Source organism: Taudactylus pleione, unplaced genomic scaffold (assembly GCF_031769625.1).
Source record: "Taudactylus pleione unplaced genomic scaffold, aTauple2 ptg001056l, whole genome shotgun sequence".
Taxonomy (NCBI): domain Eukaryota; kingdom Metazoa; phylum Chordata; class Amphibia; order Anura; family Myobatrachidae; genus Taudactylus; species Taudactylus pleione.
This window is the reverse complement of record NW_028285457.1, coordinates 2094819-2122226: the sequence shown is the minus strand read 5'-3', so window position 1 is coordinate 2122226 and position 27408 is coordinate 2094819. Positions and strand designations below refer to the sequence as shown.

General features: G+C 49.9%; 2 protein-coding genes across 3 annotated transcripts in view; both read right to left on the bottom strand.

Moving 5' to 3' along the window:
* The window catches only part of ART1 (ADP-ribosyltransferase 1), a 64908-nt gene extending 41245 nt beyond the window's left edge, over positions 1–23663 (bottom strand). Inside the window, exons 1-2 of one of the 2 annotated variants that reach the window (XM_088461455.1) lie at positions 23583–23663; positions 13997–14083 (exon numbers count right to left, since the gene is read on the bottom strand). In XM_088461455.1, coding sequence (XP_088317581.1) covers positions 13997–14074 — 78 coding nt within the window. In that variant the 5' untranslated portion in view covers positions 14075–14083; positions 23583–23663. Of the gene's footprint in view, positions 1–622; positions 678–13996; positions 14084–23582 lie in introns of those variants that run through there. The other variant, XM_088461457.1, reaches the window with a different exon arrangement.
* Positions 23664–25756: 2093 nt separating this feature from the next.
* The window catches only part of LOC148453948 (radial spoke head 1 homolog), a 41408-nt gene continuing 39756 nt past the window's right edge, over positions 25757–27408 (bottom strand). The window contains exons 7-9 of the mRNA XM_088461461.1: positions 26685–26805; positions 26189–26443; positions 25757–25885 (exon numbers count right to left, since the gene is read on the bottom strand). Coding sequence (XP_088317587.1) covers positions 25872–25885; positions 26189–26443; positions 26685–26805 — 390 coding nt within the window. The 3' untranslated portion in view covers positions 25757–25871. The remainder of the gene's footprint in view (positions 25886–26188; positions 26444–26684; positions 26806–27408) is intronic.

Here is a 27408-nt window from a genome sequence, read left to right as displayed (position 1 = left end):
GGGCTATAGAGGCAGAATAACAGTCATACAACCTGCATGAGGGGGACCAGGGTTCCACACAGGAGGGGGCTATAGAGGCAGAATAACAGTCATACAACCTGCATGAGGGGGACCAGGGTAACAGACAGGAGGAGGCTATAGAGGCAGAATAAGTCATACAACCTGCATGAGGGGGACCAGGGTTACACACAGGAGGGGGCTATAGAGGTAGAATAACAGTCATACAACCTGCATGTGGGGGACAAGTGTTACACACAGGAGGGGGCTATAGAGGCAGAATAACAGTCATACAACCTGCATGAGGGGGACCAGGGTTACACATAGGAGGGGGCTATAGAGGCAGAATAACAGTCATACAACCTGCATGTGGGGGACCAGGATTACACACAGGAGGAGGCTATAGAGGCAGAATAAGTCATATAACCTGCATGAGGGCGACCAGGGTTACACACAGGAGGGGGCTATAGAGGTAGAATAACAGTCACATAACCTGCATGAGGGGGACCAGGGTTACACATAGAAGGGGGCTATAAAAGCAGAATAAAAGTCATACAACCTGCATGAGGGGGACCAGAGTTCCACACAGGAGGGGGCTATAGAGGCAGAATAACCGTCATACAACCTGCATGAGGGGGACCAGGGTTACACACAGGATGAGGGCTATAGAGGCAGAATAACCGTCATACAACCTGCATGATGGGGACCAGGGTTACAGACAGGAGGGGGCTATAGAGGCAGAATAACAGTTATACAACCTGCATGAGGGGGACCAGGGTTACACACAGGAGGGGGCTATAGAGGCAGAATAACAGTCATACAACCTGCATGAGGGGAACCAGGGACACACACAGGAGGGGGCTATAGAGGTAGAATAACAGTCACATAACCTGCATGAGGGGGACCAGGGTTACACACAGGAGGGGGTATAGAGGCAAAATAACAGTCATATAACCTGCATGAGGGGGACCAGGGTTACACACAGGAGGGGGCTATAGAGGCAGAATAACAGTCATACAACCTGAATGAGGGGGACCAGGGTTACACACAGGAGGGGGCTATAGAGGCAGAATAATAGTCATATAACCTGTATGAGGGGGACCAGGGTTACACACAGGAGGGGGCTATAGAGGCAGAATAACAGTCATATAACCTGCATGTGGGGGACCAGGGTTACACACAGGAGGGGGCTATAGAGGCAGAATAACAGTCATATAACCTGTATGAGGGGGACTAGGGTTACACACAGGAGGGGGCTATAGAGGCAGAATAACAGTCACATAACCTGCATGAGGCGAACCAGGGTTACACACAGGAGGGGGCTATAGAGGCAGAATAACAGTTATACAACCTGCATGAGGGTGACCAGGGCTACACACAGGAGGGGGCTATAGAGGCAGAATAACAGTCACATAACCTGCACGAGGGGGACCAGGGTTACACACAGGAGGGGGCTATAGAGGCAGAATAACAGTTATATAACCTGCATGAGGGTGACCAGGGTTACACACAGGAGGGGGCTAAAGAGGCAGAATAACAGTCACATAACCTGCATGAGGGGGACCAGGGTTACACACAGGAGGGGGCTATAGAGGCAGAATAACAGTTATATAACCTGCATGAGGGTGACCAGGGTTACACACAGGAGGGGGCTATAGAGGCAGAATAACAGTCACATAACCTGCATGAGGGGGACCAGGGTTACACACAGGAGGGGGCTATAGAGGCAGAATAACAGTCACATAACCTGCACGAGGGGGACCAGGGTTACACACAGGAGGGGGCTATAGAGGCAGAATAACAGTTATACAACCTGCATGAGGGTGACCAGGGCTACACACAGGAGGGGGCTATAGAGGCAGAATAACAGTCACATAACGTGCACGAGGGGGACCAGGGTTACACACAGGAGGGGGCTATAGAGGCAGAATAACAGTCACATAACCTGCACGAGGGGGACCAGGGTTACACACAGGAGGGGGCTATTGAGGTAGAATAACAGTTATATAACCTGCATGAGGGTGACCAGGGTTACACACAGGAGGGGGCTATAGAGGCAGAATAACAGTCACTTAACCTGCACGAGGGGGACCAGGGTTACACACAGGAGGGGGCTATAGAGGCAGAATAACAGTCACATAACCTGCACGAGGGGGACCAGGGTTACACACAGGAGGGGGCTATAGAGGCAGATTAACAGCCACACAACCTGCAAGAGGGGGACCAGGATTACACACAGGAGGGGGCTATAGACGCAGAATAACAGTCATACAAACTGCATGAGGGGGACCAGGGTTCCACACAGGAGGGGGCCATAGACGCAGAATAACAGTCATACAAACTGCATGAGGGGGACCAGGGTTGCACACAGGAGAGGGCTATAGAGGCAGAATAACCGTCATACAACCTGCATGAGGGGGACCTGGGTTACACACAGGAGGGGGCTATAGAGGCAGAATAACAGTCATACAACCTGCATGAGGGGGACCAGGGTTCCACACAGGAGGGGGCTATAGAGGCAGAATAACCGTCATACAACCTGCATGAGGGGGACCAGGGTTACACACAGGAGGGGGCTATAGAGACAGAATAACAGTCACATAACCCGCATGAGGGGGACCAGGGTTACACACAGGAGGGGGCTATAGAGACAGAGTAACAGTCATATAACCTGCATGAGGGGGACCAGGGTTACACACAGGAGGGGGCTATAGAGGCAGAATAACAGTCATACAACCTGCATGAGGGGGACCAGGGTTCCACACAGGAGGGGGCTATAGAGGCAGAATAACAGTCATACAACCTGCATGAGGGGGACCAGGGTAACAGACAGGAGGAGGCTATAGAGGCAGAATAAGTCATACAACCTGCATGAGGGGGACCAGGGTTACACACAGGAGGGGGCTATAGAGGTAGAATAACAGTCATACAACCTGCATGTGGGGGACAAGTGTTACACACAGGAGGGGGCTATAGAGGCAGAATACCAGTCATACAACCTGCATGAGGGGGACCAGGGTAACAGACAGGAGGAGGCTATAGAGGCAGAATAAGTCATACAACCTGCATGAGGGGGACCAAGGTTACACACAGGAGGGGGCTATAGAGGTAGAATAACAGTTATATAACCTGCATGAGGGCGACCAGGGTTACACACAGGAGGAGGCTATAGAGGCAGAATAACAGTCATACAACCTGCATGAGGGGGACCAGGGTTACACATAGGAGGGGGCTATAGAGGCAGAATAACAGTCATACAACCTGCATGTGGGGGACCAGGATTACACACAGGAGGAGGCTATAGAGGCAGAATAAGTCATATAACCTGCATGAGGGCGACCAGGGTTACACACAGGAGGGGGCTATAGAGGTAGAATAACAGTCACATAACCTGCATGAGGGGGACCAGGGTTACACATAGAAGGGGGCTATAAAAGCAGAATAAAAGTCATACAACCTGCATGAGGGGGACCAGAGTTCCACACAGGAGGGGGCTATAGAGGCAGAATAACCGTCATACAACCTGCATGAGGGGGACCAGGGTTACACACAGGATGAGGGCTATAGAGGCAGAATAACAGTTATACAACCTGCATGAGGGGGACCAGGGTTACACACAGGAGGGGGCTATAGAGGCAGAATAACAGTCATACAACCTGCATGAGGGGAACTAGGGATACACACAGGAGGGGGCTATAGAGGTAGAATAACAGTCACATAACCTGCATGAGGGGGACCAGGGTTACACACAGGAGGGGGCTATAGAGGCAGAATAACAGTCATACAACCTGAATGAGGGGGACCAGGGTAACAGACAGGAGGGGGCTATAGAGGCAGAATAATAGTCATATAACCAGTATGAGGGGGACCAGGGTTACACACAGGATGAGGGCTATAGAGGCAGAATAACCGTCATACAACCTGCATGATGGGGACCAGGGTTACACACAGGAGGGGGCTATAGAGGCAGAATAATAGTCATATAACCAGTATGAGGGGGACCAGGGTTACACACAGGAGGGGGCTATAGAGGCAGAATAACAGTCATATAACCTGCATGTGGGGGACCAGGGTTACACACAGGAGGGGGCTATAGAGGCAGAATAACAGTCATATAACCTGTATGAGGGGGACTAGGGTTACACACAGGAGGGGGCTATAGAGGCAGAATAACAGTCATATAACCTGTATGAGGGGGACCAGGGTTACACACAGGAGGGGGCTATAGAGGCAGAATAACAGTCATACAACCTGCATGAGGGGGACCAGGGTTACACACAGGAGGGGGCTATAGAGGCAGAATAACAGTTATATAACCTGCATGAGGGTGACCAGGGTTACACACAGGAGGGGGCTATAGAGGCAGAATAATAGTCACATAACCTGCATGGGGGGGACCAGGGTTACACACAGGAGGGGTCTATAGAGGCAGAATAATAGTCACATAACCTGCATGGGGGGGACCAGGGTTACACACAGGAGGGGGCTATAGAGGCAGAATAACAGTCACATAACCTGCATGAGGGGGACCAGGGTTACACACAGAAGGGGGCTATAGAGGCAAAATAACAGTCATATAACCTGTATGAGGGGGACCAGGGTTACACACAGGAGGGGGCTATAGAGGCAGAATAACAGTCATACAACCTGCATGATGGGGACCAGGGTTACACACAGGAGGGGGCTATAGAGGCAGAATAACAGTCACATAACGTGCACGAGGGGGACCAGGGTTACACACAGGAGCGGGCTATAGAGGTAGAATAACAGTCACATAACCTGCATGAGGGGAACCAGGGTTACACACAGGAGGGGGCTATAGAGGCAGAATAACAGTTATATAACCTGCATGAGGGGGACCAGGGTTACACACAGGAGGGGGCTATAGAGGCATAATAACAGTCATATAACCTGCATGAGGGCGACCAGGGTTACACACAGGAGGGGGCTATAGAGGCAGAATAACAGTCACATAACCTGCATGAGGGGAACCAGGGTTACACACAGGAGGGGGCTATAGAGGCAGAATAACAGTTATACAACCTGCATGAGGGTGACCAGGGCTACACACAGGAGGGGGCTATAGAGGCAGAATAACAGTCACATAACGTGCACGAGGGGGACCAGTGTTTCACACACGAGGGGGCGAAAGAGGCAGAATAACAGTCACATAACCTGCACGAGAGGGACCAGGGTTACACACAGGAGGGGGCTATTGAGGTAGAATAACAGTCACATAACCGGCATGAGGGGAACCAGGGTTACACACAGGAGGGGGCTATAGAGGCAGAATAACAGTTATATAACCTGCATGAGGGTGACCAGGGTTACACACAGGAGGGGGCTATAGAGGCAGAATAACAGTCACATAACCTGCATGAGGGGGACCAGGGTTACACACAGGAGGGGGCTATAGAGGCAGAATAACAGTCACATAACCTGCACGAGGGGGACCAGGGTTACACACAGGAGGGGGCTATAGAGGCAGATTAACAGCCACACAACCTGCAAGAGGGGGACCAGGATTACACATAGGAGGGGGCTATAGACGCAGAATAACAGTCATACAAACTGCATGAGGGGGACCAGGGTTCCACACAGGAGGGGGCTATAGACGCAGAATAACAGTCATACAAACTGCATGAGGGGGACCAGGGTTGCACACAGGAGAGGGCTATAGAGGCAGAATAACCGTCATACAACCTGCATGAGGGGGACCTGGGTTACACACAGGAGGGGGCTATAGAGGCAGAATAACAGTCATACAACCTGCATGAGGGGGACCAGGGTTCCACACAGGAGGGGGCTATAGAGGCAGAATAACCGTCATACAACCTGCATGAGGGGGACCAGGGTTACACACAGGAGGGGGCTATAGAGGCAGAATAACAGTCACATAACCCGCATGAGGGGGACCAGGGTTACACACAGGAGGGGGCTATAGAGACTGAGTAACAGTCATATAACCTGCATGAGGGGGACCAGGGTTACACACAGGAGGGGGCTATAGAGGCACAATAACAGTCATACAACCTGCATGAGGGGGACCAGGGTTCCACACAGGAGGGGGCTATAGAGGCAGAATAACAGTCATACAACCTGCATGAGGGGGACCAGGGTAACAGACAGGAGGAGGCTATAGAGGCAGAATAAGTCATACAACCTGCATGAGGGGGACCAAGGTTACACACAGGAGGGGGCTATAGAGGTAGAATAACAGTCATACAACCTGCATGTGGGGGACCAGTGTTACACACAGGAGGGGGCTATAGAGGCAGAATAACAGTCATACAACCTGCATGAGGGGGACCAGGGTAACAGACAGGAGGAGGCTATAGAGGCAGAATAAGTCATACAACCTGCATGAGGGGGCTATAGAGGTAGAATAACAGTCATACAACCTGCATGAGGGGAACCAGGGTTACACACAGGAGGGGGCTATAGAGGCAGAATAACAGTCATACAACCTGCATGAGGGGGACCAGGATTACACACAGGAGGGGGCTATAGAGGCAGAATAACAGTCACATCACCTGCATGAGGGGGACCAGGGTTACACACAGGAGGGGGCTATAGAGGCAGAATAACAGTCATACAACCTGTATGAGGGGTACCAGGGTTACACATAGGAGGGGGCTATAGAGACAGAGTAACAGTCATATAACCTGCATGAGGGGGACCACGGTTACACATAGGAGGGGGCTATAGAGGCAGAATAATAACGTGAATGAGGGCGACCAGGGTTACACACAGGAGGGGGCTATAGAGGCAGAATAACAGTCATACAACCTGCATGAGGGGGACCAGGGTTACACATAGGAGGGGGCTATAGAGGCAGAATAACAGTCATACAACCTGCATGTGGGGGACCAGGATTACACACAGGAGGAGGCTATAGAGGCAGAATAAGTCATATAACCTGCATGAGGGCGACCAGGGTTACACATAGAAGGGGGCTATAGAAGCAGATTAACAGTTATATAACCTGCATGAGGGGGACCAGGGTTACACACAGGAGGGGGCTATAGAGGCAAAATAACAGTCATATAACCTGTATGAGGGGGACCAGGGTTACACACAGGAGGGGGTATAGAGGCAGAATAATAGTCATATAACCTGTATGAGGGGGACCAGGGTTACACACAGGAGGGGGCTATAGAGGCAGAATAACAGTCATATAACCTGCATGTGGGGGACCAGGGTTACACACAGGAGGGGGCTATAGAGGCAGAATATCAGTCATATAACCTGTATGAGGGGGACTAGGGTTACACACAGGAGGGGGCTATAGAGGCAGAATAAAAGTTATATAACCTGCATGAGGGGGACCAGGGTTACACACAGGAGGGGGCTATAGAGGCAGAATAACAGTCACATAACCTGCATGAGGGGAACCAGGGTAACACACAGGAGGGGGCTATAGAGGCAGAATAACAGTTATACAACCTGCATGAGGGTGACCAGGGCTACACACAGGAGGGGGCTATAGAGGCAGAATAACAGTTATACAACCTGCATGAGGGTGACCAGGGCTACACACAGGAGGGGGCTATAGAGGCAGAATAACAGTTATACAACCTGCATGAGGGTGACCAGGGTTACACACAGGAGGGGGCTATAGAGGCAGAATAACAGTCACATAACCTGCACGAGGGGGACCAGGGTTACACACAGGAGGGGGCTATTGAGGTAGAATAACAGTTATATAACCTGCATGAGGGTGACCAGGGTTACACACAGGAGGGGGCTATAGAGGCAGAATAACAGTCACTTAACCTGCACGAGGGGGACCAGGGTTACACACAGGAGGGGGCTATAGAGGCAGAATAATAGTCACATAACCTGCACGAGGGGGACCAGGGTTACACACAGGAGGGGGCTATAGAGGCAGATTAACAGCCACACAACCTGCAAGAGGGGGACCAGGATTACACACATGAGGGGGCTATAGACGCAGAATATCAGTCATACAAACTGCATGAGGGGGACCAGGGTTCCACACAGGAGGGGGCTATAGACGCAGAATAACAGTCATACAAACTGCATGAGGGGGACCAGGGTTGCACACAGGAGAGGGCTATAGAGGCAGAATAACCGTCATACAACCTGCATGAGGGGGACCTGGGTTACACACAGGAGGGGGCTATAGAGGCAGAATAACAGTCATACAACCTGCATGAGGGGGACCAGGGTTCCACACAGGAGGGGGCTATAGAGGCAGAATAACCGTCATACAACCTGCATGAGGGGGACCAGGGTTACACACAGGAGGGGGCTATAGAGGCAGAATAACAGTCACATAACCCGCATGAGGGGGACCAGGGTTACACACAGGAGGGGGCTATAGAGACAGAGTAACAGTCATATAACCTGCATGAGGGGGACCAGGGTTACACACAGGAGGGGGCTATAGAGGCAGAATAACAGTCATACAACCTGCATGAGGGGGACCAGGGTTCCACACAGGAGGGGGCTATAGAGGCAGAATAACAGTCATACAACCTGCATGAGGGGGACCAGGGTAACAGACAGGAGGAGGCTATAGAGGCAGAATAAGTCATACAACCTGCATGAGGGGGACCAGGGTTACACACAGGAGGGGGCTATAGAGGTAGAATAACAGTCATACAACCTGCATGTGGGGGACAAGTGTTACACACAGGAGGGGGCTATAGAGGCAGAATAACAGTCATACAACCTGCATGAGGGGGACCAGGGTAACAGACAGGAGGAGGCTATAGAGGCAGAATAAGTCATACAACCTGCATGAGGGGGACCAAGGTTACACACAGGAGGGGGCTATAGAGGTAGAATAACAGTTATATAACCTGCATGAGGGCGACCAGGGTTACACACAGGAGGGGGCTATAGAGGCAGAATAACAGTCATACAACCTGTATGAGGGGTACCAGGGTTACACATAGGAGGGGGCTATAGAGACAGAGTAACAGTCATATAACCTGCATGAGGGGGACCAGGGTTACACACAGGAGGGGGCTATAGAGGCAGAATAACAGTCATACAACCTGCATGAGGGGGACCAGGGTTACACATAGGAGGGGGCTATAGAGGCAGAATAACAGTCATACAACCTGCATGTGGGGGACCAGAATTACACACAGGAGGAGGCTATAGAGGCAGAATAAGTCATATAACCTGCATGAGGGCGACCAGGGTTACACACAGGAGGGGGCTATAGAGGTAGAATAACAGTCATATAACCTGCATGAGGGGGACCAGGGTTACACATAGAAGGGGGCTATAGAAGCAGAATAAAAGTCATACAACCTGCATGAGGGGGACCAGAGTTCCACACAGGAGGGGGCTATAGAGGCAGAATAACAGTCATACAACCTGAATGAGGGGGACCAGGGTTACACACAGGAGGGGGCTATAGAGGCAGAATAACAGTCATACAACCTGAATGAGGGGGACCAGGGTTACACACAGGAGGGGGCTATAGAGGCAGAATAATAGTCATATAACCTGTATGAGGGGGACCAGGGTTACACACAGGAGGGGGCTATAGAGGCAGAATAACAGTCATATAACCTGCATGTGGGGGACCAGGATTACACACAGGAGGGGGCTATAGAGGCAGAATAACAGTCATATAACCTGTATGAGGGGGACTAGGGTTACACACAGGAGGGGGCTATAGAGGCAGAATAACAGTCATATAACCTGTATGAGGGGGACCAGGGTTACACACAGGAGGGGGCTATAGAGGCAGAATAACAGTCATACAACCTGCATGAGGGGGACCAGGGTTACACACAGGAGGGGGCTATAGAGGCAGAATAACAGTTATATAACCTGCATGAGGGTGACCAGGGTTACACACAGGAGGGGGCTATAGAGGCAGAATAATAACCTGAATGAGGGCGACCAGGGTTACACACAGGAGGGGGCTATAGAGGTAGAATAACAGTCACATAACCTGCATGAGGGGGACCAGGGTTACACACAGGGGGGGGCAATAGAGGCAGAATAACAGTTATATAACCTGCATGAGGGTGACCAGGGTTACACATAGAAGGGGGCTATAGAGGCAGAATAACAGTCATACAACCTGCATGTGGGGGACCAGGGTTACACACAGGAGGGGGCTATAGAGGCAGAATAAGTCATATAACCTGCATGAGGGCGACCAGGGTTACACACAGGAGGGGGCTATAGAGGTAGAATAACAGTCACATAACCTGCATGAGGGGGACCAGGGTTACACACAGGAGGGGGCAATAGAGGCAGAATAACAGTTATATAACCTGCATGAGGGCGACCAGGGTTACACACAAGAGGGGGCTATAGAGGCAGAATAACAGTTATATAACCTGCATGAGGGCGACCTGGGTTACACACAGGAGGGGGCTATAGAGGCAGAATAACAGTCATATAACCTGCATGAGGGGAACCAGGGTTACACACAGGAGGGGTCTATAGAGGCAGAATAACAGTCATACAACCTGCATGATGGGGACCAGGGTTACAGACAGGAGGGGGCTATAGAGGCAGAATAACAGTCATATAACCTGCATGAGGGGAACCAGGGTTACAGACAGGAGGGGGCTATAGAGGCAGAATAACAGTCATATAACCTGCATGAGGGGAACCAGGGATACACACAGGAGGGGGCTATAGAGGCAGAATAACAGTCATATAACCTGCATGAGGGGAACCAGGGTTACACACAGGAGGGGTCTATAGAGGCAGAATAACAGTCACATAACCTGCATGATGGGGACCAGGGTTACACACAGGAGGGGGCTATAGAGGCAAAATAACAGTCATATAACCTGTATGAGGGGGACCAGGGTTACACACGGGAGGGGGCTATAGAGGCAGAATAACAGTCATATAACATGTATGAGGGGAACCAGGGTTACACACAGGAGGGGGCTATAGAGGCAGAATAATAGTCATATAACCTGTATGAGGGGGACCAGGGTTACACACAGGAGGGGGCTATAGAGGCCAAATAACATTCATATAACATGTATGAGGGGAACCTGGGTTACACACAGGAGGGGGCTATAAAGGCAGAATAATAGTCATATAACCTGTATGAGGGGGACCAGGGTTACACACAGGAGGGGGCTATAGAGGCAGAATAACAGTCATATAACCTGTATGAGGGGGACCAGAGTTACACCCAGGAGGGGGCTATAGAGGCAGAATAACAGTCATATAACCTGCATGAGGGGGACCAGGGTTACACACAGGAGGGGGCTATAGAGGCAGAATAACAGTTGTATAACCTGCATGAGGGTGACCAGGGTTACACACAGGAGGGGGCTATAGAGGCAGAATAACAGTCACATAACCTGTATGAGGGGGACCAGGGTTACACACAGGAGGGGGATATATAGGCAGAATAACAGTCATACAACCTGCATGAGGGGGACCAGGGTTACACACAGGAGGGGGCTATAGAGGCAGAATAACAGTTATATAACCTGCATGAGGGTGACCAGGGTTACACACAGGAGGGGGCTATAGAGGCAGAATAACAGTCACATAACCAGCATGAGGGTGACCAGGGTTACACATAAAAGGGGGCTATAGAGGCAGAATAACAGTCATACAACCTGCATGAGGGGGACCAGGGTTACACACAGGAGGGGGCTATAGACGCAGAATAACAGTCATACAACCTGCATGAGGGGGACCAGGGTTACACACAGGAGGGGGCTATAGAGACAGAGTAACAGTCATATAACCTGCATGAGGGGGACCAGGGTTACACACAGAAGGGTGCTATAGAGGCAGAATAATAACCTGAATGAGGGCGACCAGGGTTACACACAGGAGGGGGCTATAGAGGCAGAATAATAGTCATACAACCTGCATGTGGGGGACCTGGGTTACACACAGGAGGGGGCTGTAGAGGCAGAATAACAGTCATACAACCTGCATGAGGGGGCCAGGGTAACAGACAGGAGGAGGCTATAGAGGCAGAATAAGTCATATAACCTGCATGAGGGGGACCAGGGTTACACACAGGAGGAGGCTATAGAGGCAGAATATCTGTCATATAACCTGCATGAGGGGGACCAGGGTTACACACAGGAGGGGGCTATAGAGGCAGAATAACCGTCATACAACCTGCATGAGGGGGACCAGGGTTCCACACAGGAGGGGGCTATAGAGGCAGAATAACCGTCATACAACCTGCATGAGGGGGACCAGGGTTACACACAGGAGGGGGCTATAGAGGCAGAATAACAGTCATACAACCTGCATGAGGGGGACCAGGGTTACACACAGGAGGGGGCTATAGAGACAGAGTAACAGTCATATAACCTGCATGAGGGGGACCAGGGTTACACACAGAAGGGGGCTATAGAGGCAGAATAATAACCTGAATGAGGGCGACAAGGTTTACACACAGGAGGGGGCAATAGAGGCAGAATAACAGTCATACAACCTGCATGTGGGGGACCAGGGTTACACACAGGAGGGGGCTATAGAGGCAGAATAACAGTCATACAACCTGCATGAGGGGGACCAGGGTAACAGACAGGAGGAGGCTATAGAGGCAGAATAAGTCATATAACCTGCATGAGGGGGACCAGGGTTACACACAGGAGGGGGCTATAGAGGCAGAATAACGGTCATACAACCTGCATGAGGGGGACCAAGGTTACACACAGGAGGGGGCTATAGAGGTAGAATAACAGTCACATAACCTGCATGAGGGGAACCAGGGTTACATACAGGAGGAGGCTATAGAGGCAGAATAACAGTCATATAACCTGCATGAGGGGAACCAGGGTTACACACAGGAGGGGGCTATAGAGGCAGAATAACAGTTATATAACCTGCATGAGGGGGACCATTGTTACACCCAGGAGGGGGCTATAGAGGCAGAATAACAGTCACATAACCTGCATGAGGGTGACCAGGGTTACACACAGGAGGGGGCTATAGACGCAGAATAACAGTCATACAAACTGCATGAGGGGGACCAGGGTTACACACAGGAGGGGGCTATAGAGGCAGAATAACAGTCATACAACCTGCATGAGGGGGACCAGGGTTCCACACAGGAGGGGGCTATAGAGGCAGAATAATCGTCATACAACCTGCATGAGGGGGACCAGGGTTCCACACAGGAGGGGGCTATAGAGGCAGAATAACCGTCATACAACCTGCATGAGGGGGACCAGGGTTACACACAGGAGGGGGCTATAGAGGCAGAATAACAGTCACATAACCTGCATGAGGGGGACCAGGGTTACACACAGGAGGGGGCTATAGAGACAGAGTAACAGTCATATAACCTGCATGAGGGGGACCAGGGTTACACATAGGAGGGGGCTATAGAGACAGAGTAACAGTCATATAACCTGCATGAGGGGGACCAGGGTTACACACAGGAGGGGGCTATAGAGACAGAGTAACAGTCATATAACCTGCATGAGGGGGACCAGGGTTACACACAGAAGGGGGCTATTGAGGCAGAATAATAACCTGAATGAGGGCGACCAGGGTTACACACAGGAGGGGGCTATAGAGGCAGAATAACAGTCATACAACCTGCCTGAGGGGGACCAGGGTAACAGACAGGAGGAGGCTATAGAGGCAGAATAAGTCATATAACCTGCATGAGGGGGACCAGTGTTACACACAGGAGGGGGCTATAGAGGCAGAATAACAGTCATACAACCTGCATGAGGGGAACCAGGGTTACACACAGGAGGAGGCTATAGAGGCAGAATAACAGTCATATAACCTGCATGAGGGGAACCAGGGTTACACACAGGAGGGGGCTATAGAGGCAGAATAACAGTTATATAACCTGCATGAGGGGGACCAGGGTTATACACAGGAGGGGGCTATAGAGGTAGAATAACAGTCACATAACCTGCATGAGGGGAACCAGGGTTACACACAGGAGGGGGCTATAGAGGCAGAATAACAGTTATATAACCTGCATGAGGGCGACCAGGGTTACACACAGGAGGAGGCTATAGAGGCAGAATAACAGTCATATAACCTGCATGAGGGGGACCAGGGTAACACACAGGATGAGGGCTATAGAGGCAGAATAACCGTCAGGAGGCCTCGTCCACATCTTCCAATCCTGAAGTAAGGAGACAGAAAGCCAACATTAACCTAACACATCAATAGTAATATTACTCTGTATAACAGACATACAGACTGTTCCCCGCTGCCAGAAAAAACAGGTGCATGTATGGACATTGACAGTTTGAGGGGGGAGAATCTCTACATTTTTCAAATAAAATAAAACCAAACATCGCAAAGTAATATAAATTAATCAGTCGCTGAATTGTACGTGGAATAATACAATAATAAAAAGTCCTATTTGTTCCTGTTTTTCACCCAAAGCTTTAGACCTTAGAAAATTTAAATTATTCATGTAGAATAAGGAACTGAAGCTACTAAACAATTTTGACTGACAACGGACGGTCGGGTGCATATAACCGACTATCCACCAAATTCTGCAAATAAAACTGAATGCATTTTACTGCTGATAAGGGGGCTCATTTACACCTGGATACCTTTGTACACTGTAGAAAAAATAAATAAAAATACTTGCATATGTACGCTGCATTTCAAGATGTGTCCAGCTCATGGACAGCACGATTTGCACCAAACGCAAGTGTATATACTTATGTCCCATAGTGCAGAGTAACAGTTGGCCTGATTCACTACAGAATGCAACTGCGACTGTAATAGCATTTACGCACGCAGTCTCACTGTGATAGTATGCTAATCCATTGTGATTGCAATGCCGCCGCTGCACTACACAAGGACGCCCACTTTACCTTACACACAACTGTAATGTTTAGGAAGACTGTGAAACCATCGATAACATTGAGTACCATCGCAGCCTCGCACACACTTACACAATCCCGGACCTTACTCAGGAATTGCTAACCTCACCGCAGACTATCAGGCCTCACGCTGTGTATGGTATAGCAGTGGCTAATTTATGCACGCTATGAGTCCTCAGGCTGTGTATGGTATAGCAGAGGCTAATTTATGCACGCTATGAGTCCTCAGGCTGTGTATGGTATAGCAGTGGCTAATTTATGCACGCTATGAGTCCTCAGGCTGTGTATGGTATAGCAGTGGCTAATTTATGCACACTATGAGTCCTCAGACTGCGTATGGTATAGCAGTGGCTAATTTATGCACACTATGAGGCATCAGGCTGCGTAAGGTATAGCAGTGGCTAATTTATGCATGCTATGAGTCCTCAGGCTGTGTATGGTATAGCAGTGGCTAATTTATGCACGCTATGAGTCCTCAGACTGCGTATGGTATAGCAGTGGCTAATTCATGCATGCTATGAGTCCTCAGACTGCGTATGGTATAGCAGTGGCTAATTTATGCACGCTATGAGTCCAAAGACTGCGTATGGTATAGCAGTGGCTAATTTATGCATGCTATGAGTCCTCAGACTGCGTATGGTATAGAAGTGGCTAATTTATGCACACTATAAGTTCTCAGGCTGCGTATGATATAGCAGTGGCTAATTTATGCACACTATGAGTCCTCAGGCTGCGTATGGTATAGCAGTGGCTAATTTATGCACGCTAGGAGTCCTCAGGCTGCTTATGGTATAGCAGTGGATAATTTATGTACGCTATGAGTCCTCAGGCTGCGTATGGTATAGCAGTGGCTAATTTAGGCATGCTATGAGTCCTCAGACTGCGTATGGTATAGCAGTGGCTAATTTATGCACACTATGAGTCCTCAGGCTGCTTATGGTATAGCAGTGGATAATTTATGTACGCTATGAGTCCTCAGGCTGCGTATGGTATAGCAGTGGCTAATTTAGGCATGCTATGAGTCCTCAGACTGCGTATGGTATAGCAGTGGCTAATTTATGCACACTATGAGTCCTCAGGCTGCTTATGGTATAGCAGTGGATAATTTATACACGCTATGAGTCCTCAGACTGCGTATGGTATAGCAGTGGATAATTTATGCACGCTATGAGTCCTCAGACTGCGTATGGTATAGCAGTGGCTAATTTATGCACACTATGAGTCCTCAGGCTGCTTATGGTATAGCAGTGGATAATTTATGTACGCTATGAGTCCTCAGGCTGCTTATGGTATAGCAGTGGATAATTTATGCACGCTATGAGTCCTCAGGCTGCTTATGGTATAGCAGTGGATAATTTATGTATGCTATGAGTCCTCAGGCTGCGTATGGTATAGCAGTGGCTAATTTATGCACGCTATGAGTCCTCAGGCTGCTTATGGTATAGCAGTGGCTAATTTATGCACGCTATGAGTCCTCAGACTGCGTATGGTATAGCAGTGGCTAATTTATGCATGCTATGAGTCCTCAGACTGCGTATGGTATAGCAGTGGCTAATTTATGCACACTATGAGTCCTCAGGCTGCTTATGGTATAGCAGTGGATAATTTATGTACGCTATGAGTCCTCAGGCTGCGTATGGTATAGCAGTGGATAATTTATGCACTTCCCTGCAGCGGCGTGCCAATGTCAATCACTCTGCGATGGGTCTGCGTAGTTATTGTGATCGCAGTCCCGATCGCAATGGCCAGTTCCCACATGCGCACTTCGATGCTTACGCATGCGCAGTACACAACAATCGGCCGATTGCATGCATATTAGCAACTGCGTTCCGTGCTGAATCAGGCCCAGTGTTAGTACTAAATGCATTACCCTATTTATTATTACTTGCCAATGTCATATACATCAAAGAGAATATTGTCTTCATACCATATAAAATGTAATGAAATATAAACTCCCTCACACATAAATGGCTACGACTACACATAATATAGCTGCAATGCTAATAAATGAAGTACTATTATCAGATTATTATTGTTCACCTATAAATTATCAAGATATTATGTAGTACTGAAAATTATAGTGGTCATAATACAAACAAATACCATACAGGAAAGTCAGGTGAGCTTACAATCTAAGAGGAGGGCAGAACAAGTGATACTTACAGTAGTGATAACAATTGTAGCTGCTGGCTGGTAGCGACTCAGGGCCTGATTCACTATGCATCGCTATTCTGATAATACGCACGCAGCGCAGCGGCTAATATCAGCGGTGACATGTAAATGTTTGCATTCACATTGCGATCACAGCCTGACATAAGGATGCCCACTTCTTCTTACTCACATCCGTATACTTTATACTCAACATGGCGAAACAATCGGTAACATCGAGTAACATCGGACCCATACACACAGATAAGACAGGTCAGACCTCACTCAGGAATTACTTCAGCGCACGCTATGAGACCTCAGGCTGCGTATGGTTTCGATGTGGATAATTTATGCACGCCCCTGCAACACCGTCCCAATGCACTGGCAAGCCTGCGTTCAGCCGACCACTCCCCCTCCCCGTCACCACCCACAAACGGCACTTTCTGTCAATCACTCTGCCATGGGTCTGCGTATCCTCTGTGATCGCTTTCCTGAGCGCAGTGGCTAGTTTGTGCACACACTCTGCAATGCATACGCAGTACACAAAAATCGGCCTATGGCATGCGTAAAAGCAACGGAGTTCCTTGCTGAATCAGGCCCTCAGTACCAGGGGTGTTTCAGGAGAGGAAGGGACCTGTGTGCAGTCTCTGTCACGGTCCCCATCCTCTCAGTCTGGCGGCCGGTAGCGCACTAAGCGCACCGCTGCACTGATAGACTCTTGGCACTAGAGTGTGCCCACAGTCTACAGAGCATGCGCAGGTCACCGGGAAAATGGCCGCAGCGGCCATATTCCTTGTGTTTTCCATACTGCACATGCGCAAAGTGCCTTGAAAGTGGCCGCAGTGGCCATTTTCCAAGCATTTTTTACAACACTGACATCGGCACTGACGTGGGACTCTGGAGTGGTAAGCATAATATCAGTGCAGGGTGTACCGCACATCCAGCACTCATTATAAATACGACCCTGCTCAGTACGTATAGCTACTGTGAGGCAGAAATATTGTCAGATGCCAGTATTAAAGCCTCCACAGTAGTCATCATAGCAAAGTCTGCTGCCTGCAGCCATGACAGAATTTGTGCTGCATGGGCATTATAGTGTAGGAAACACTAGAGACAAGGAGGATGTGTGCTACAAGAAAATGGCCGCCATTTTCCAGCACACTGATGTTCACCTGAGTGACTGTGGCCCAAGGATGTGTGATGAATTGTATGATCCTTGTGACAGGGGTGTAACTAGGTATTTAAAGGCCCCATAGCAAAAGTGTGTAAGGGCCCCTATGTACCACCCAACGGTGAAAATGTATATAACACATGTAACTTTGACAAGGAAGATGGCCCCTCAGCTCTGGGCACTATAGCAGCTGCACTCCTTACACCTACGGTAGTTACACCCATGTGACAAGGAAGATGGCCCCTCAGCTCTGGGCCCTATAGCAGCTGCACCCCTTACACCTATGGTAGTTACACCAATGTGACAAGGAAGATAGCCCCTCAGCTCTGGGCCCTATAACAGCTGCACCTCTTACACCTATGGTAGTTACACCCAAGTGACAAGGAAGATGGGTCCCTCAGCTCTGGGCCCTATAGCAGCTGCAACCTTACACCTATGGTAGTTACACCCATGTGACAAGGAAGATGGGCCCCTCAGCTCTGGGCCCTATAGCAGCTGCACCCCTTACACATACGGTAGTTACACCCATGTGACAAGGAAGATGGGTCCAATCAGCTCTAGGCCCTATAGCAGCTGAACCCCTTACACCTATGGTAGTTACACCCATGTGACAAGGAAGATGGGTCCAATCAGCTCTGGGCCCTATAGCAGCTGCACCCCTTACACCTATGGTAGTTACACCCATGTGACAAGGAAGATGGCCCCCTCAGCTCTGGGCCCTATAGCAGCTGCACCCCTTACACCTATGGTAGTTACACCCATGTGACAAGGAAGATGGCCCCTCAGCTCTGGGCCCTATAGCAGCTGCACCCCTTGTATCTATGGTAGTTACACCCATGTGACAAGGAAGATGGCCCCTCAGCTCTGGGCCCTATAGCAGCTGCACCCCTTACATCTAAGGTAGTTACACCCATGTGACAAGGAAACGGCCCCCTCAGCTCTGGGCCCTATAGCAGCTGCACCCCTTACACTTATGGTAGTTACACCCATGTGACAAGGAAGATGGCCCCTCAGCTCTGGGCCCTATAGCAGCTGCTCACCTTACACCTATGGTAGTTACACCCATGTGACAAGGAAGATGGACTCCTCAGCTCTGGGCCCTATAGCAGCTGCACCCCTTACACCTATGGTAGTTACACCAATGTGATAAGATGGGCCCCTCAGCTCTGAGCCCTATAGCAGCTGCACCCCTTACACCTATGGTAGTTACACCCATGTGATAAGGAAGATGGGCCCCTCAGCTCTGAGCCCTATAGCAGCTGCACCCCTTGCACCTATGCTAGTTACAACCATGAGACAAGGAAGATGGCCCCTCAGCTCTGGGCCCTATAGAAGCTGCACGCCTTACACCTATGGTAGTTACAACCATGTGACAAGGAAGATGGGCCTCTCAGCTCTGGTTCCTATAGCAGCTGCACCCCTTACACCTATGGTAGCTACACCAATGTGACAAGGAAGATGGGCCCCTCAGCTCTGGGCCCTATAGCAGCTGCACCCCTTACACCTATGGTAGTTACACCCATGTGACAAGCAAGATGTCCCCCTCAGCTCTGGTCCCTATAGCATCTGCCCCCTTTACACCTATGGTAGTTACACCCATGTGATAAGGAAGATGGCCCCTCAGCTCTGGGCCCTATAGCAGCTGCCCCCCTTACACCTATGGTAGTCACACCCATGTGACAAGGAAGATGTCCCCCTCAGCTCTGGGCCCTATAGCAGCTGCACCCCTTACACCTATGGTAGTTACACCCATGTGACAAGGAAGATGGTCCCCTGAGCTCTGGGCCCTATAGCAGCTGCACCCCTTACACCTATGGTGGTTACACCCATGTGACAAGGAAGATGGACCCCTCAGCTCTGGGCCCTATAGCAGCTGCACCCCTTACACCTATGGTAGTTACACCCATGTGACAAGGAATATTGCCCCCTCAGCTCTGGGCCCTAAGGCAGCTAACTCCCTTACACCTATGGTATTTACACCCATGTGACAAGGAAGATGGCCCCTCAGCTCTGGGCCCTATAGCAGCTGCCTCCCTTACACCTATGGTAGTTACACCCATGTGACAGGAAGATGGCCCCTCAGCTCTGGGCCCTATAGCAGCTGCCTCCCTTACACCTATGGTAGTTACACCTATGTGACAAGGAAGATGGGCCCCTCAGCTCTGGGCCCTTTAGCAGCTGCACCCCTTACACCTACGGTAGTTACACCCATGTGACAAGGAAGATGGCCCCCTCAGCTCGGAGCCCTATAGCAGCTGCCCCCTTACACATATGGAAGTTACACCCATGTGATAAGGAAAATGGCCCCTCAGCTCTGGGCCCTATAGCAGCTGCTCCCCTTACACCTATGGTAGTTACACCCATGTGACAAGGAAGATGGGCCCCTCAGCTCTGGGCCCTATAGCAGCTGCACCCCTTACACCTATGGTAGTTACACCCATGTGACAAGGAAGATGGACCCCTCAGCTCTGGGCCCTATTGCAGCTACACCCCTTACACCTATGGTAGTTACACCCATGTGACAAGGAAGATGGCCCCTCAGCTCTGGGCCCTATAGCAGCTGCTCCACTTACACCTATGGTAGTTACACCCATGTGACAAGGAAGATGTCCCCTCAGCACTGGGCCCTATAGCAGCTGCTCCCCTTACACCTATGGTAGTTACACCCATGTGACAAGGAAGATGGGCCCTCAGCTCTGGGCCCTATAGCAGCTGCTCCCCTTACACCTATGGTAGTTACACCAATGTGACAAGAAAGATGGGCCCCTCAGCTCGGCCCTATAGCAGCTGCTCCCCTTACACCTATGGTAGTTACACCCATGTGACAAGGAAGATAGTCCCTCAGCTCTGGGCCCTATAGCAGCTGCTCCCCTTTACACCTATGGTAGTTACACCCATGTGACAAGGAAGATGGTCCCCTCAGCTCTGGGCCCTTTAGCAGCTGCACCCCTTACACCTATGGTAGTTACACCCATGTGAAAAGGAAGATGGCCCCCTCATCTCTGGGCCCTATTGCAGCTGCCTCCCTTACACCTATGGTAGATACACCCATGTGACAAGGAAGATGGCCCCTCAGCTCTGGGCCCTATAGCAGCTGCCTCCCTTAAACCTATGGTAGTTACACCCATGTGACAAGGAAGATGAGCCCCTCAGCTCTGGGCCCTATAGCAGCTGCCTCCCTTACACCTATGGTAGTTACAACCATGTGACAGGGAAGATGGCCCCTCAGCTCTGGGCCCTATAGCAGCTGCCCCCTTACACATATGGTAGTTACACCCATGTGACAAGGCAGATGTCCCCTCAGCTCTGGGCCCTATAGCAGCTGCTCCCCTTACACCTATGGTAGTTACACCCATGTGACAAGGAAGATGGGCCCCTCAGCTCTGGGCCCTATAGTAGCTGCCCCCTTACACCTATGGTAGTTACACCCATGTGACAAGGAAGATAGTCCCTCAGCTCTGGGCCCTATAGCAGCTGCTCCCCTTACACCTATGGTAGTTACACCCATGTGACAAGGAAGATAGTCCCTCAGCTCTAGGCCCTATAGCAGCTGCCCCCCTTACACCTATGGTAGTTACACCCATGTGACAAGGAATATGGACCCCTCAGCTCTGGGCCCTATAGCAGCTGTACCCCTTACACCTATGGTAGTTACACCCATGTGACAAGGAAGATAGTCCCTCAGCTCTGGGCCCTATAGCAGCTGCTCCCCTTACACCTATGGTAGTTACACCCATGTGACAAGGAAGATAGTCCCTCAGCTCTGGGCCCTATAGCAGCTGCCCCCCTTACACCTATGGTAGTTACACCCATGTGACAAGGAATTTGGACCCCTCAGCTCTGGGCCCTATAGCAGCTGTACCCCTTACACCTATGGTAGTTACACCCATGTGACAAGGAAGATAGTCCCTCTGCTCTGGGCCCTATAGCAGCTGCCCCCTTACACATACGGTAGTTACACCCATGTGATAAGGAAAATGGCCCCTCAGCTCTGGGCCCTATAGCAGCTGCTCCCCTTACACCTATGGTAGTTACACCCATGTGACAAGGAAGATGTCCCCTCAGCTCTGGGCCCTATAGTAGCTGCTCCCTTTACACCTATGGTAGTTACACCCATGTGACAAGGAAGATGGGCCCCTCAGCTCTGGGCCCTATAGTAGCTGCTCCCCTTACACCTATGGTAGTTACACCCATGTGACAAGGAAGATGGGCCCCTCAGCTCGGCCCTATAGCAGCTGCTCCCCTTACACCTATGGTAGTTACACCCATGTGACAAGGAAGATAGTCCCTCAGCTCTGGGCCCTATAGCAGCTGCTCCCTTTACACCTATGGTAGTTACACCCATGTGACAAGGAAGATGGGCCCCTCAGCTCTGGGCCCTATAGCAGCTGCTCCCCTTACACCTATGGTAGTTACACCCATGTGACAAGGAAGATGTCCCCTCAGCTCTGGGCCCTATAGTAGCTGCTCCCTTTACACCTATGGTAGTTACACCCATGTGACAAGGAAGATGGGCCCCTCAGCTCTGGGCCCTATAGTAGCTGCTCCCCTTACACCTATGGTAGTTACACCCATGTGACAAGGAAGATGGGCCCCTCAGCTCGGCCCTATAGCAGCTGCTCCCCTTACACCTATGGTAGTTACACCCATGTGACAAGGAAGATAGTCCCTCAGCTCTGGGCCCTATAGCAGCTGCTCCCCTTACACCTATGGTAGTTACACCCATGGGAGGGAGAGAGCTAGAGAGATATTTTAAGGTGCTAGAAAATAGTAGAGTGCAGAATATGTTTATTACGCCCCCGTTTCCGGGAATGCCGGCCGACCCCACCCCGCCCCTTAAATACTTGTCAATCAGGCAGAGGCATAGAAGGGGCTGCGTCCAACTACGCAGGACCCATACTGTACATTTGCAGAATGGGTCCTGTGCAAGTGGGCGTCCTTATGTCAGGCTGCGGTAACAATGTAAATGCAAACATTTAAATTTCACCTCTAATATTAGCAACAACGCTGCGTCCGTATCAGCAGAATAGCGATCCTTTCTGAGTCAGGCCCTAAGATGCATATTTAAAGAGAAAGACGCTAAGCATAGCTGTGGCGCCCAGTCCTCGGCGTTGCTACGCGGCTCTGACACACAGTTGCTACGTGGCTCTTTGGTGTGATTTGGGCAGAGGTGCATGTGGACACATCTGTAAGGTTCCCCCCTCTGCATAATTATATAATCAAATAATGTGTATGTGTACAATTCTGATATCTGCATTAATCTGTACCCATGTAAATAGTCATATGTTTCTCATATACTGTATATACCACGCTATGGGAGCTTTGTGACGCCATATGAATAAGTAATAATAATAATTAGTGTATTGCTGACCAGAAAGCCGCTGGAAATAAACTCTCCTCTCTAATCAGATAACACAGAGGAACGCGTCTGTGCTGGAGGATCAGGCGATATAGGGGAACTTTACCTGCTGTCCGACCGTATATAGAATCCGTAGCTGTGTTCTCCCTGATGCCGGGCACAGTCCTGCCCCTGGCACGGAGCAGAGATATTTAGGGAACAGGCTGCTTGTTCTTAATATAGAAACACATGGACAACAACAGGTTCTAGTCTAAGTGTCACCGTCAGACGTTCCCACTGTCATCCAGGCAGGGTGGGAAGGGATTACAGACACTGTTAGTGCCAGGATTGTGACAGTAGAATAAAAATCTGGACTTGGTCAATTTAGCGCCCAAATTAATGAGAGTTTTCAAAAATGAAGGTTTCACATAAGTTTCTCATTTTCCTTTATCAGTGATAAAACATCATTCATGTCCATGTCGTGTACAATGAGAGAAATAGGGAGAAGCTTGCATTGTATAGAGGTAAGGCAGAGGTGTTACAGGGAAGGAGGTGTGAGACATTGTGTGGGTATGGGATGAGGATCAGGGCACTGCAGCCAATCAATGCCAGGGCATGGGCATGGGGACACTGCAAGCACCAGCATTTGTATGGGATCGCCAGCAGCAGCAGAACGCCATGGCGGGCACTTACAGTACAACGAGAAGGACACCGCCACAAATCCAGGGTCTTATGGAAGCGTAGGAAGGGGAGAGGCAGCCGGGGGGTCATGCGAGCACTAGAACACCTACAATATAAATACCCCAGTAATAGATGAGGATTGTCCTGACGTACCAGGCGCAGCTGCTTCTCTCCTCATTCAAAACTGACCTCAGTATAACACACACATTATATATAAGCAGTAGGTGGATATGTCGCATGTGGGTGAGAAGTTCATTAAACTGTTGCATATTTGTTAAACAATCTGTAGTGGTTATGTGCGACAAGTAAGGGCCTGCTGGGACTTGTAGTTCCAGAACCTGTAAAGCCACAGGTGTAACTAGGGGTGAGCGACCTGTGCGGCCCTAGATTCTGGCTAGCAGGTTGCCTGGAGCAGCATCATGCAGTCGGTATCGCTGCGGCAGTGTGGTGCCCTTTGGACGCCGCAGGCAGGCACTCTGCCGTAATTACAGGTGCCCAGAGCGACTTCAAGACTCTCCGGGTACTGCTTCAGTTCCGGGCACCGGCGTCCCCCGGAACTGCAACAGTCATGACGCAACATTGTGATGTCATGCGCTATGGGGGCAGGGGTGGCACAGGGCGCTCAGAGCCCGTGTTACATCACTGGGCAAATACATGTATAATGGTTGCATGATGCAGGGTAGAATAAATACTGGCTGCTTTTGCATATAGCCCACAAATACTGGGCAGCTTTATTCCTACCAGCAATTTACATCTGAGCTAGGACACATCCCCCCAAATCTACATTTCTCTGCACATTGTACATCTGCCCCCCCACAATGCAGTGCAATATGGCTTTGCCAAGGTGCAAAGATACTGACGCTCTTTTTACTTTGCTCCCAACTTAGAATCAGGCCCTTTCTGCTGAACCTGTTATTCCAATGGGATCCGAACTGTCAGTTTGCCAATTTTCTGGGACCCCAAAAAATAGGCACTTCCCAATAGCATATACTGTATTGCCTGTCTGACAATCGGGGATCCCCGAAAAGCATATTCTGGGACCCTATGTACAGTCCTGTTTCCAGGCTGCGCCCTCCTGCTTTAGGGTATTATAAAGTGTGTATGTGACATGTATGGCCAGCAGATGGCGCTAGTCACACATATGCCAGCTATTCCTTTATCATCATCTGTCAGTCTCTATGGGCAAAATTTACTAACGGCGGTTTGACGGCGGTTTCTATTCTATTCTAAACCCCGTGGGTTTGGTGGTGGTTTTGCAGCAGTTTCTAAATGACAGCCCTGTTCTATTTGGCCTTAGTAAATCTGCAGAAAGCAAAACCGCCGCCAAACCACAGTCAAAACACATTTTAGAATAGAATAGAACAGGGCTGTCATTTAGAAACTGCTGCAAAACCAAACACCCGGGGTTTAGAATAGAATAGAAACCGCCACCAAACCGCCGGGGTTTAGAATAGAATAGAAACCGCCGCTTAGTAAATGTTGCCCTATGTGTCATCTCAAGCTGCCCATCACTGTACAGCGCTACAGACTATCCTGGATACTACGACAACAGTGAGAATGACTCCATGTATATCCGCAATAGCTGGAAATGAAATACTGAGGACACAACGTGGATGTACACCCAGTTTATTGGTGGGATGACGTGGGGCAGAGGCTGGTCGGGCAGGTTTCCCATGGTCATCTTCTCCAAGTATCACCGACATCTCCTGCAGGTCATTATCTAACCTCTCTCAGTTCAGGTATCAGGATCTGCCAGACAATAAGATCATTACTGTAATCATTCTGCTGTCCATGAGCTTTATAGGAGTAAGTATAATAACTTGTACAAGAGGATGAGATTACACATTACACCAGACTGGAGGGGCTGCAGCCTAAGGCCACACTCTGCCCGAGGCACCAACAAATGCCAACGTCATTGTTCTTACACCCACATGTACAGGTTACTCCACTGAGCTCAGCAGCAAACATGGAGGAGGAGAGAGCGGACGAGGACACTACAGATAATAGCAGATCAGATGATACGACTTATTATACGATCAGCTGCGTCCTCACCATCATCAAGGTCTCTGCTACCGGCTTCGGCACTGTCCGGTTCTTTGGGTGCCGGTTCGTCCTCGGCTGTTACATTGGGTGCCTGTTCGTCCTCGGCTGTTACATTAGGTGCCGGTTCGTCCTCGGCTGTTACATTTTCAGGTGACTGATCAGGGAGTGCCGCATCGGCAGACTCGGCTTCCTGATCCGTACTCGGAGCAGCGGCGTCTGTCGGTGCAGCCTCAGAGCTTACGCTCTCTGCTGGATCTCCGACCACTACAATGGGAAGCAGAGAGTAACATATTTAGGTAATTATCAAGATTTGCCGTAAAGGTGAATCCTGATGGACATCACTGAAAGGACAGTATGGCGGCTCTGATATTTCTGCGTAATCACACGACGGTCATTCTGTTCCATTCCATACTATGCTCATATTAAATTCCCACTATGAGAATTGTTATCTGCTCCTCCTGGCGTAGACAGAGTCACCTGTTCATCTCCAGCGCACACAACGTACCTGGGGCTGGTGGCTGCACCACCTCGGCAGGTGACCAGAGCGTGAGAGAGGTGATCTTCTCTGCGTTCCAATGCGTCACCGGCACGGCCAGAGGTTCCTCTTCTTCCTCTTCCTCCTTCTCCTACAACAGGACAGACCGGACAAACTCAGAATAATTACCGACCCCTGCCCGGTGTGTGATTACAATAGGTCTAAGGAGCCAGGTCTTTGTATGAAAGGGACAATGAAACCAACGTGTGGGTAATACTAGAAGGCTATATGGTTCTTACACACTACACCCTCTGTAATAAGATAATATAATATAAAACTACAATATGCCTAGAAATAACAACCCACACCTTGTAATACAAAGAGTTAGGACAAGAAAACATATTAGGATAATGCATCGTTAATAAATGAAGAAATATATATCACTGATAGCATAGACATAATAAAGAACAGATAAGGGACTGTTACTAAGATTTGGGTTCCTTCTAATTTTATCCAAAACCACAGACACTGTTTATCATTATCCCGTCCTGATAAATTGTAAAGGAGTAGATTCAGTTCAGTAATGACCCAGATCATATGCTATAAACATATAAACAAAGCTTTAGTCCTCTATTAAACTTTGTACTGTGAATATTGTAGACTGGTGTCAGTCCTCTATCATGTAACCAGTAAGTCAGATAGACTAGTGCCAGTACAGTAACTAGTACTGGTGATAGACTAGTGCCGATCCTCT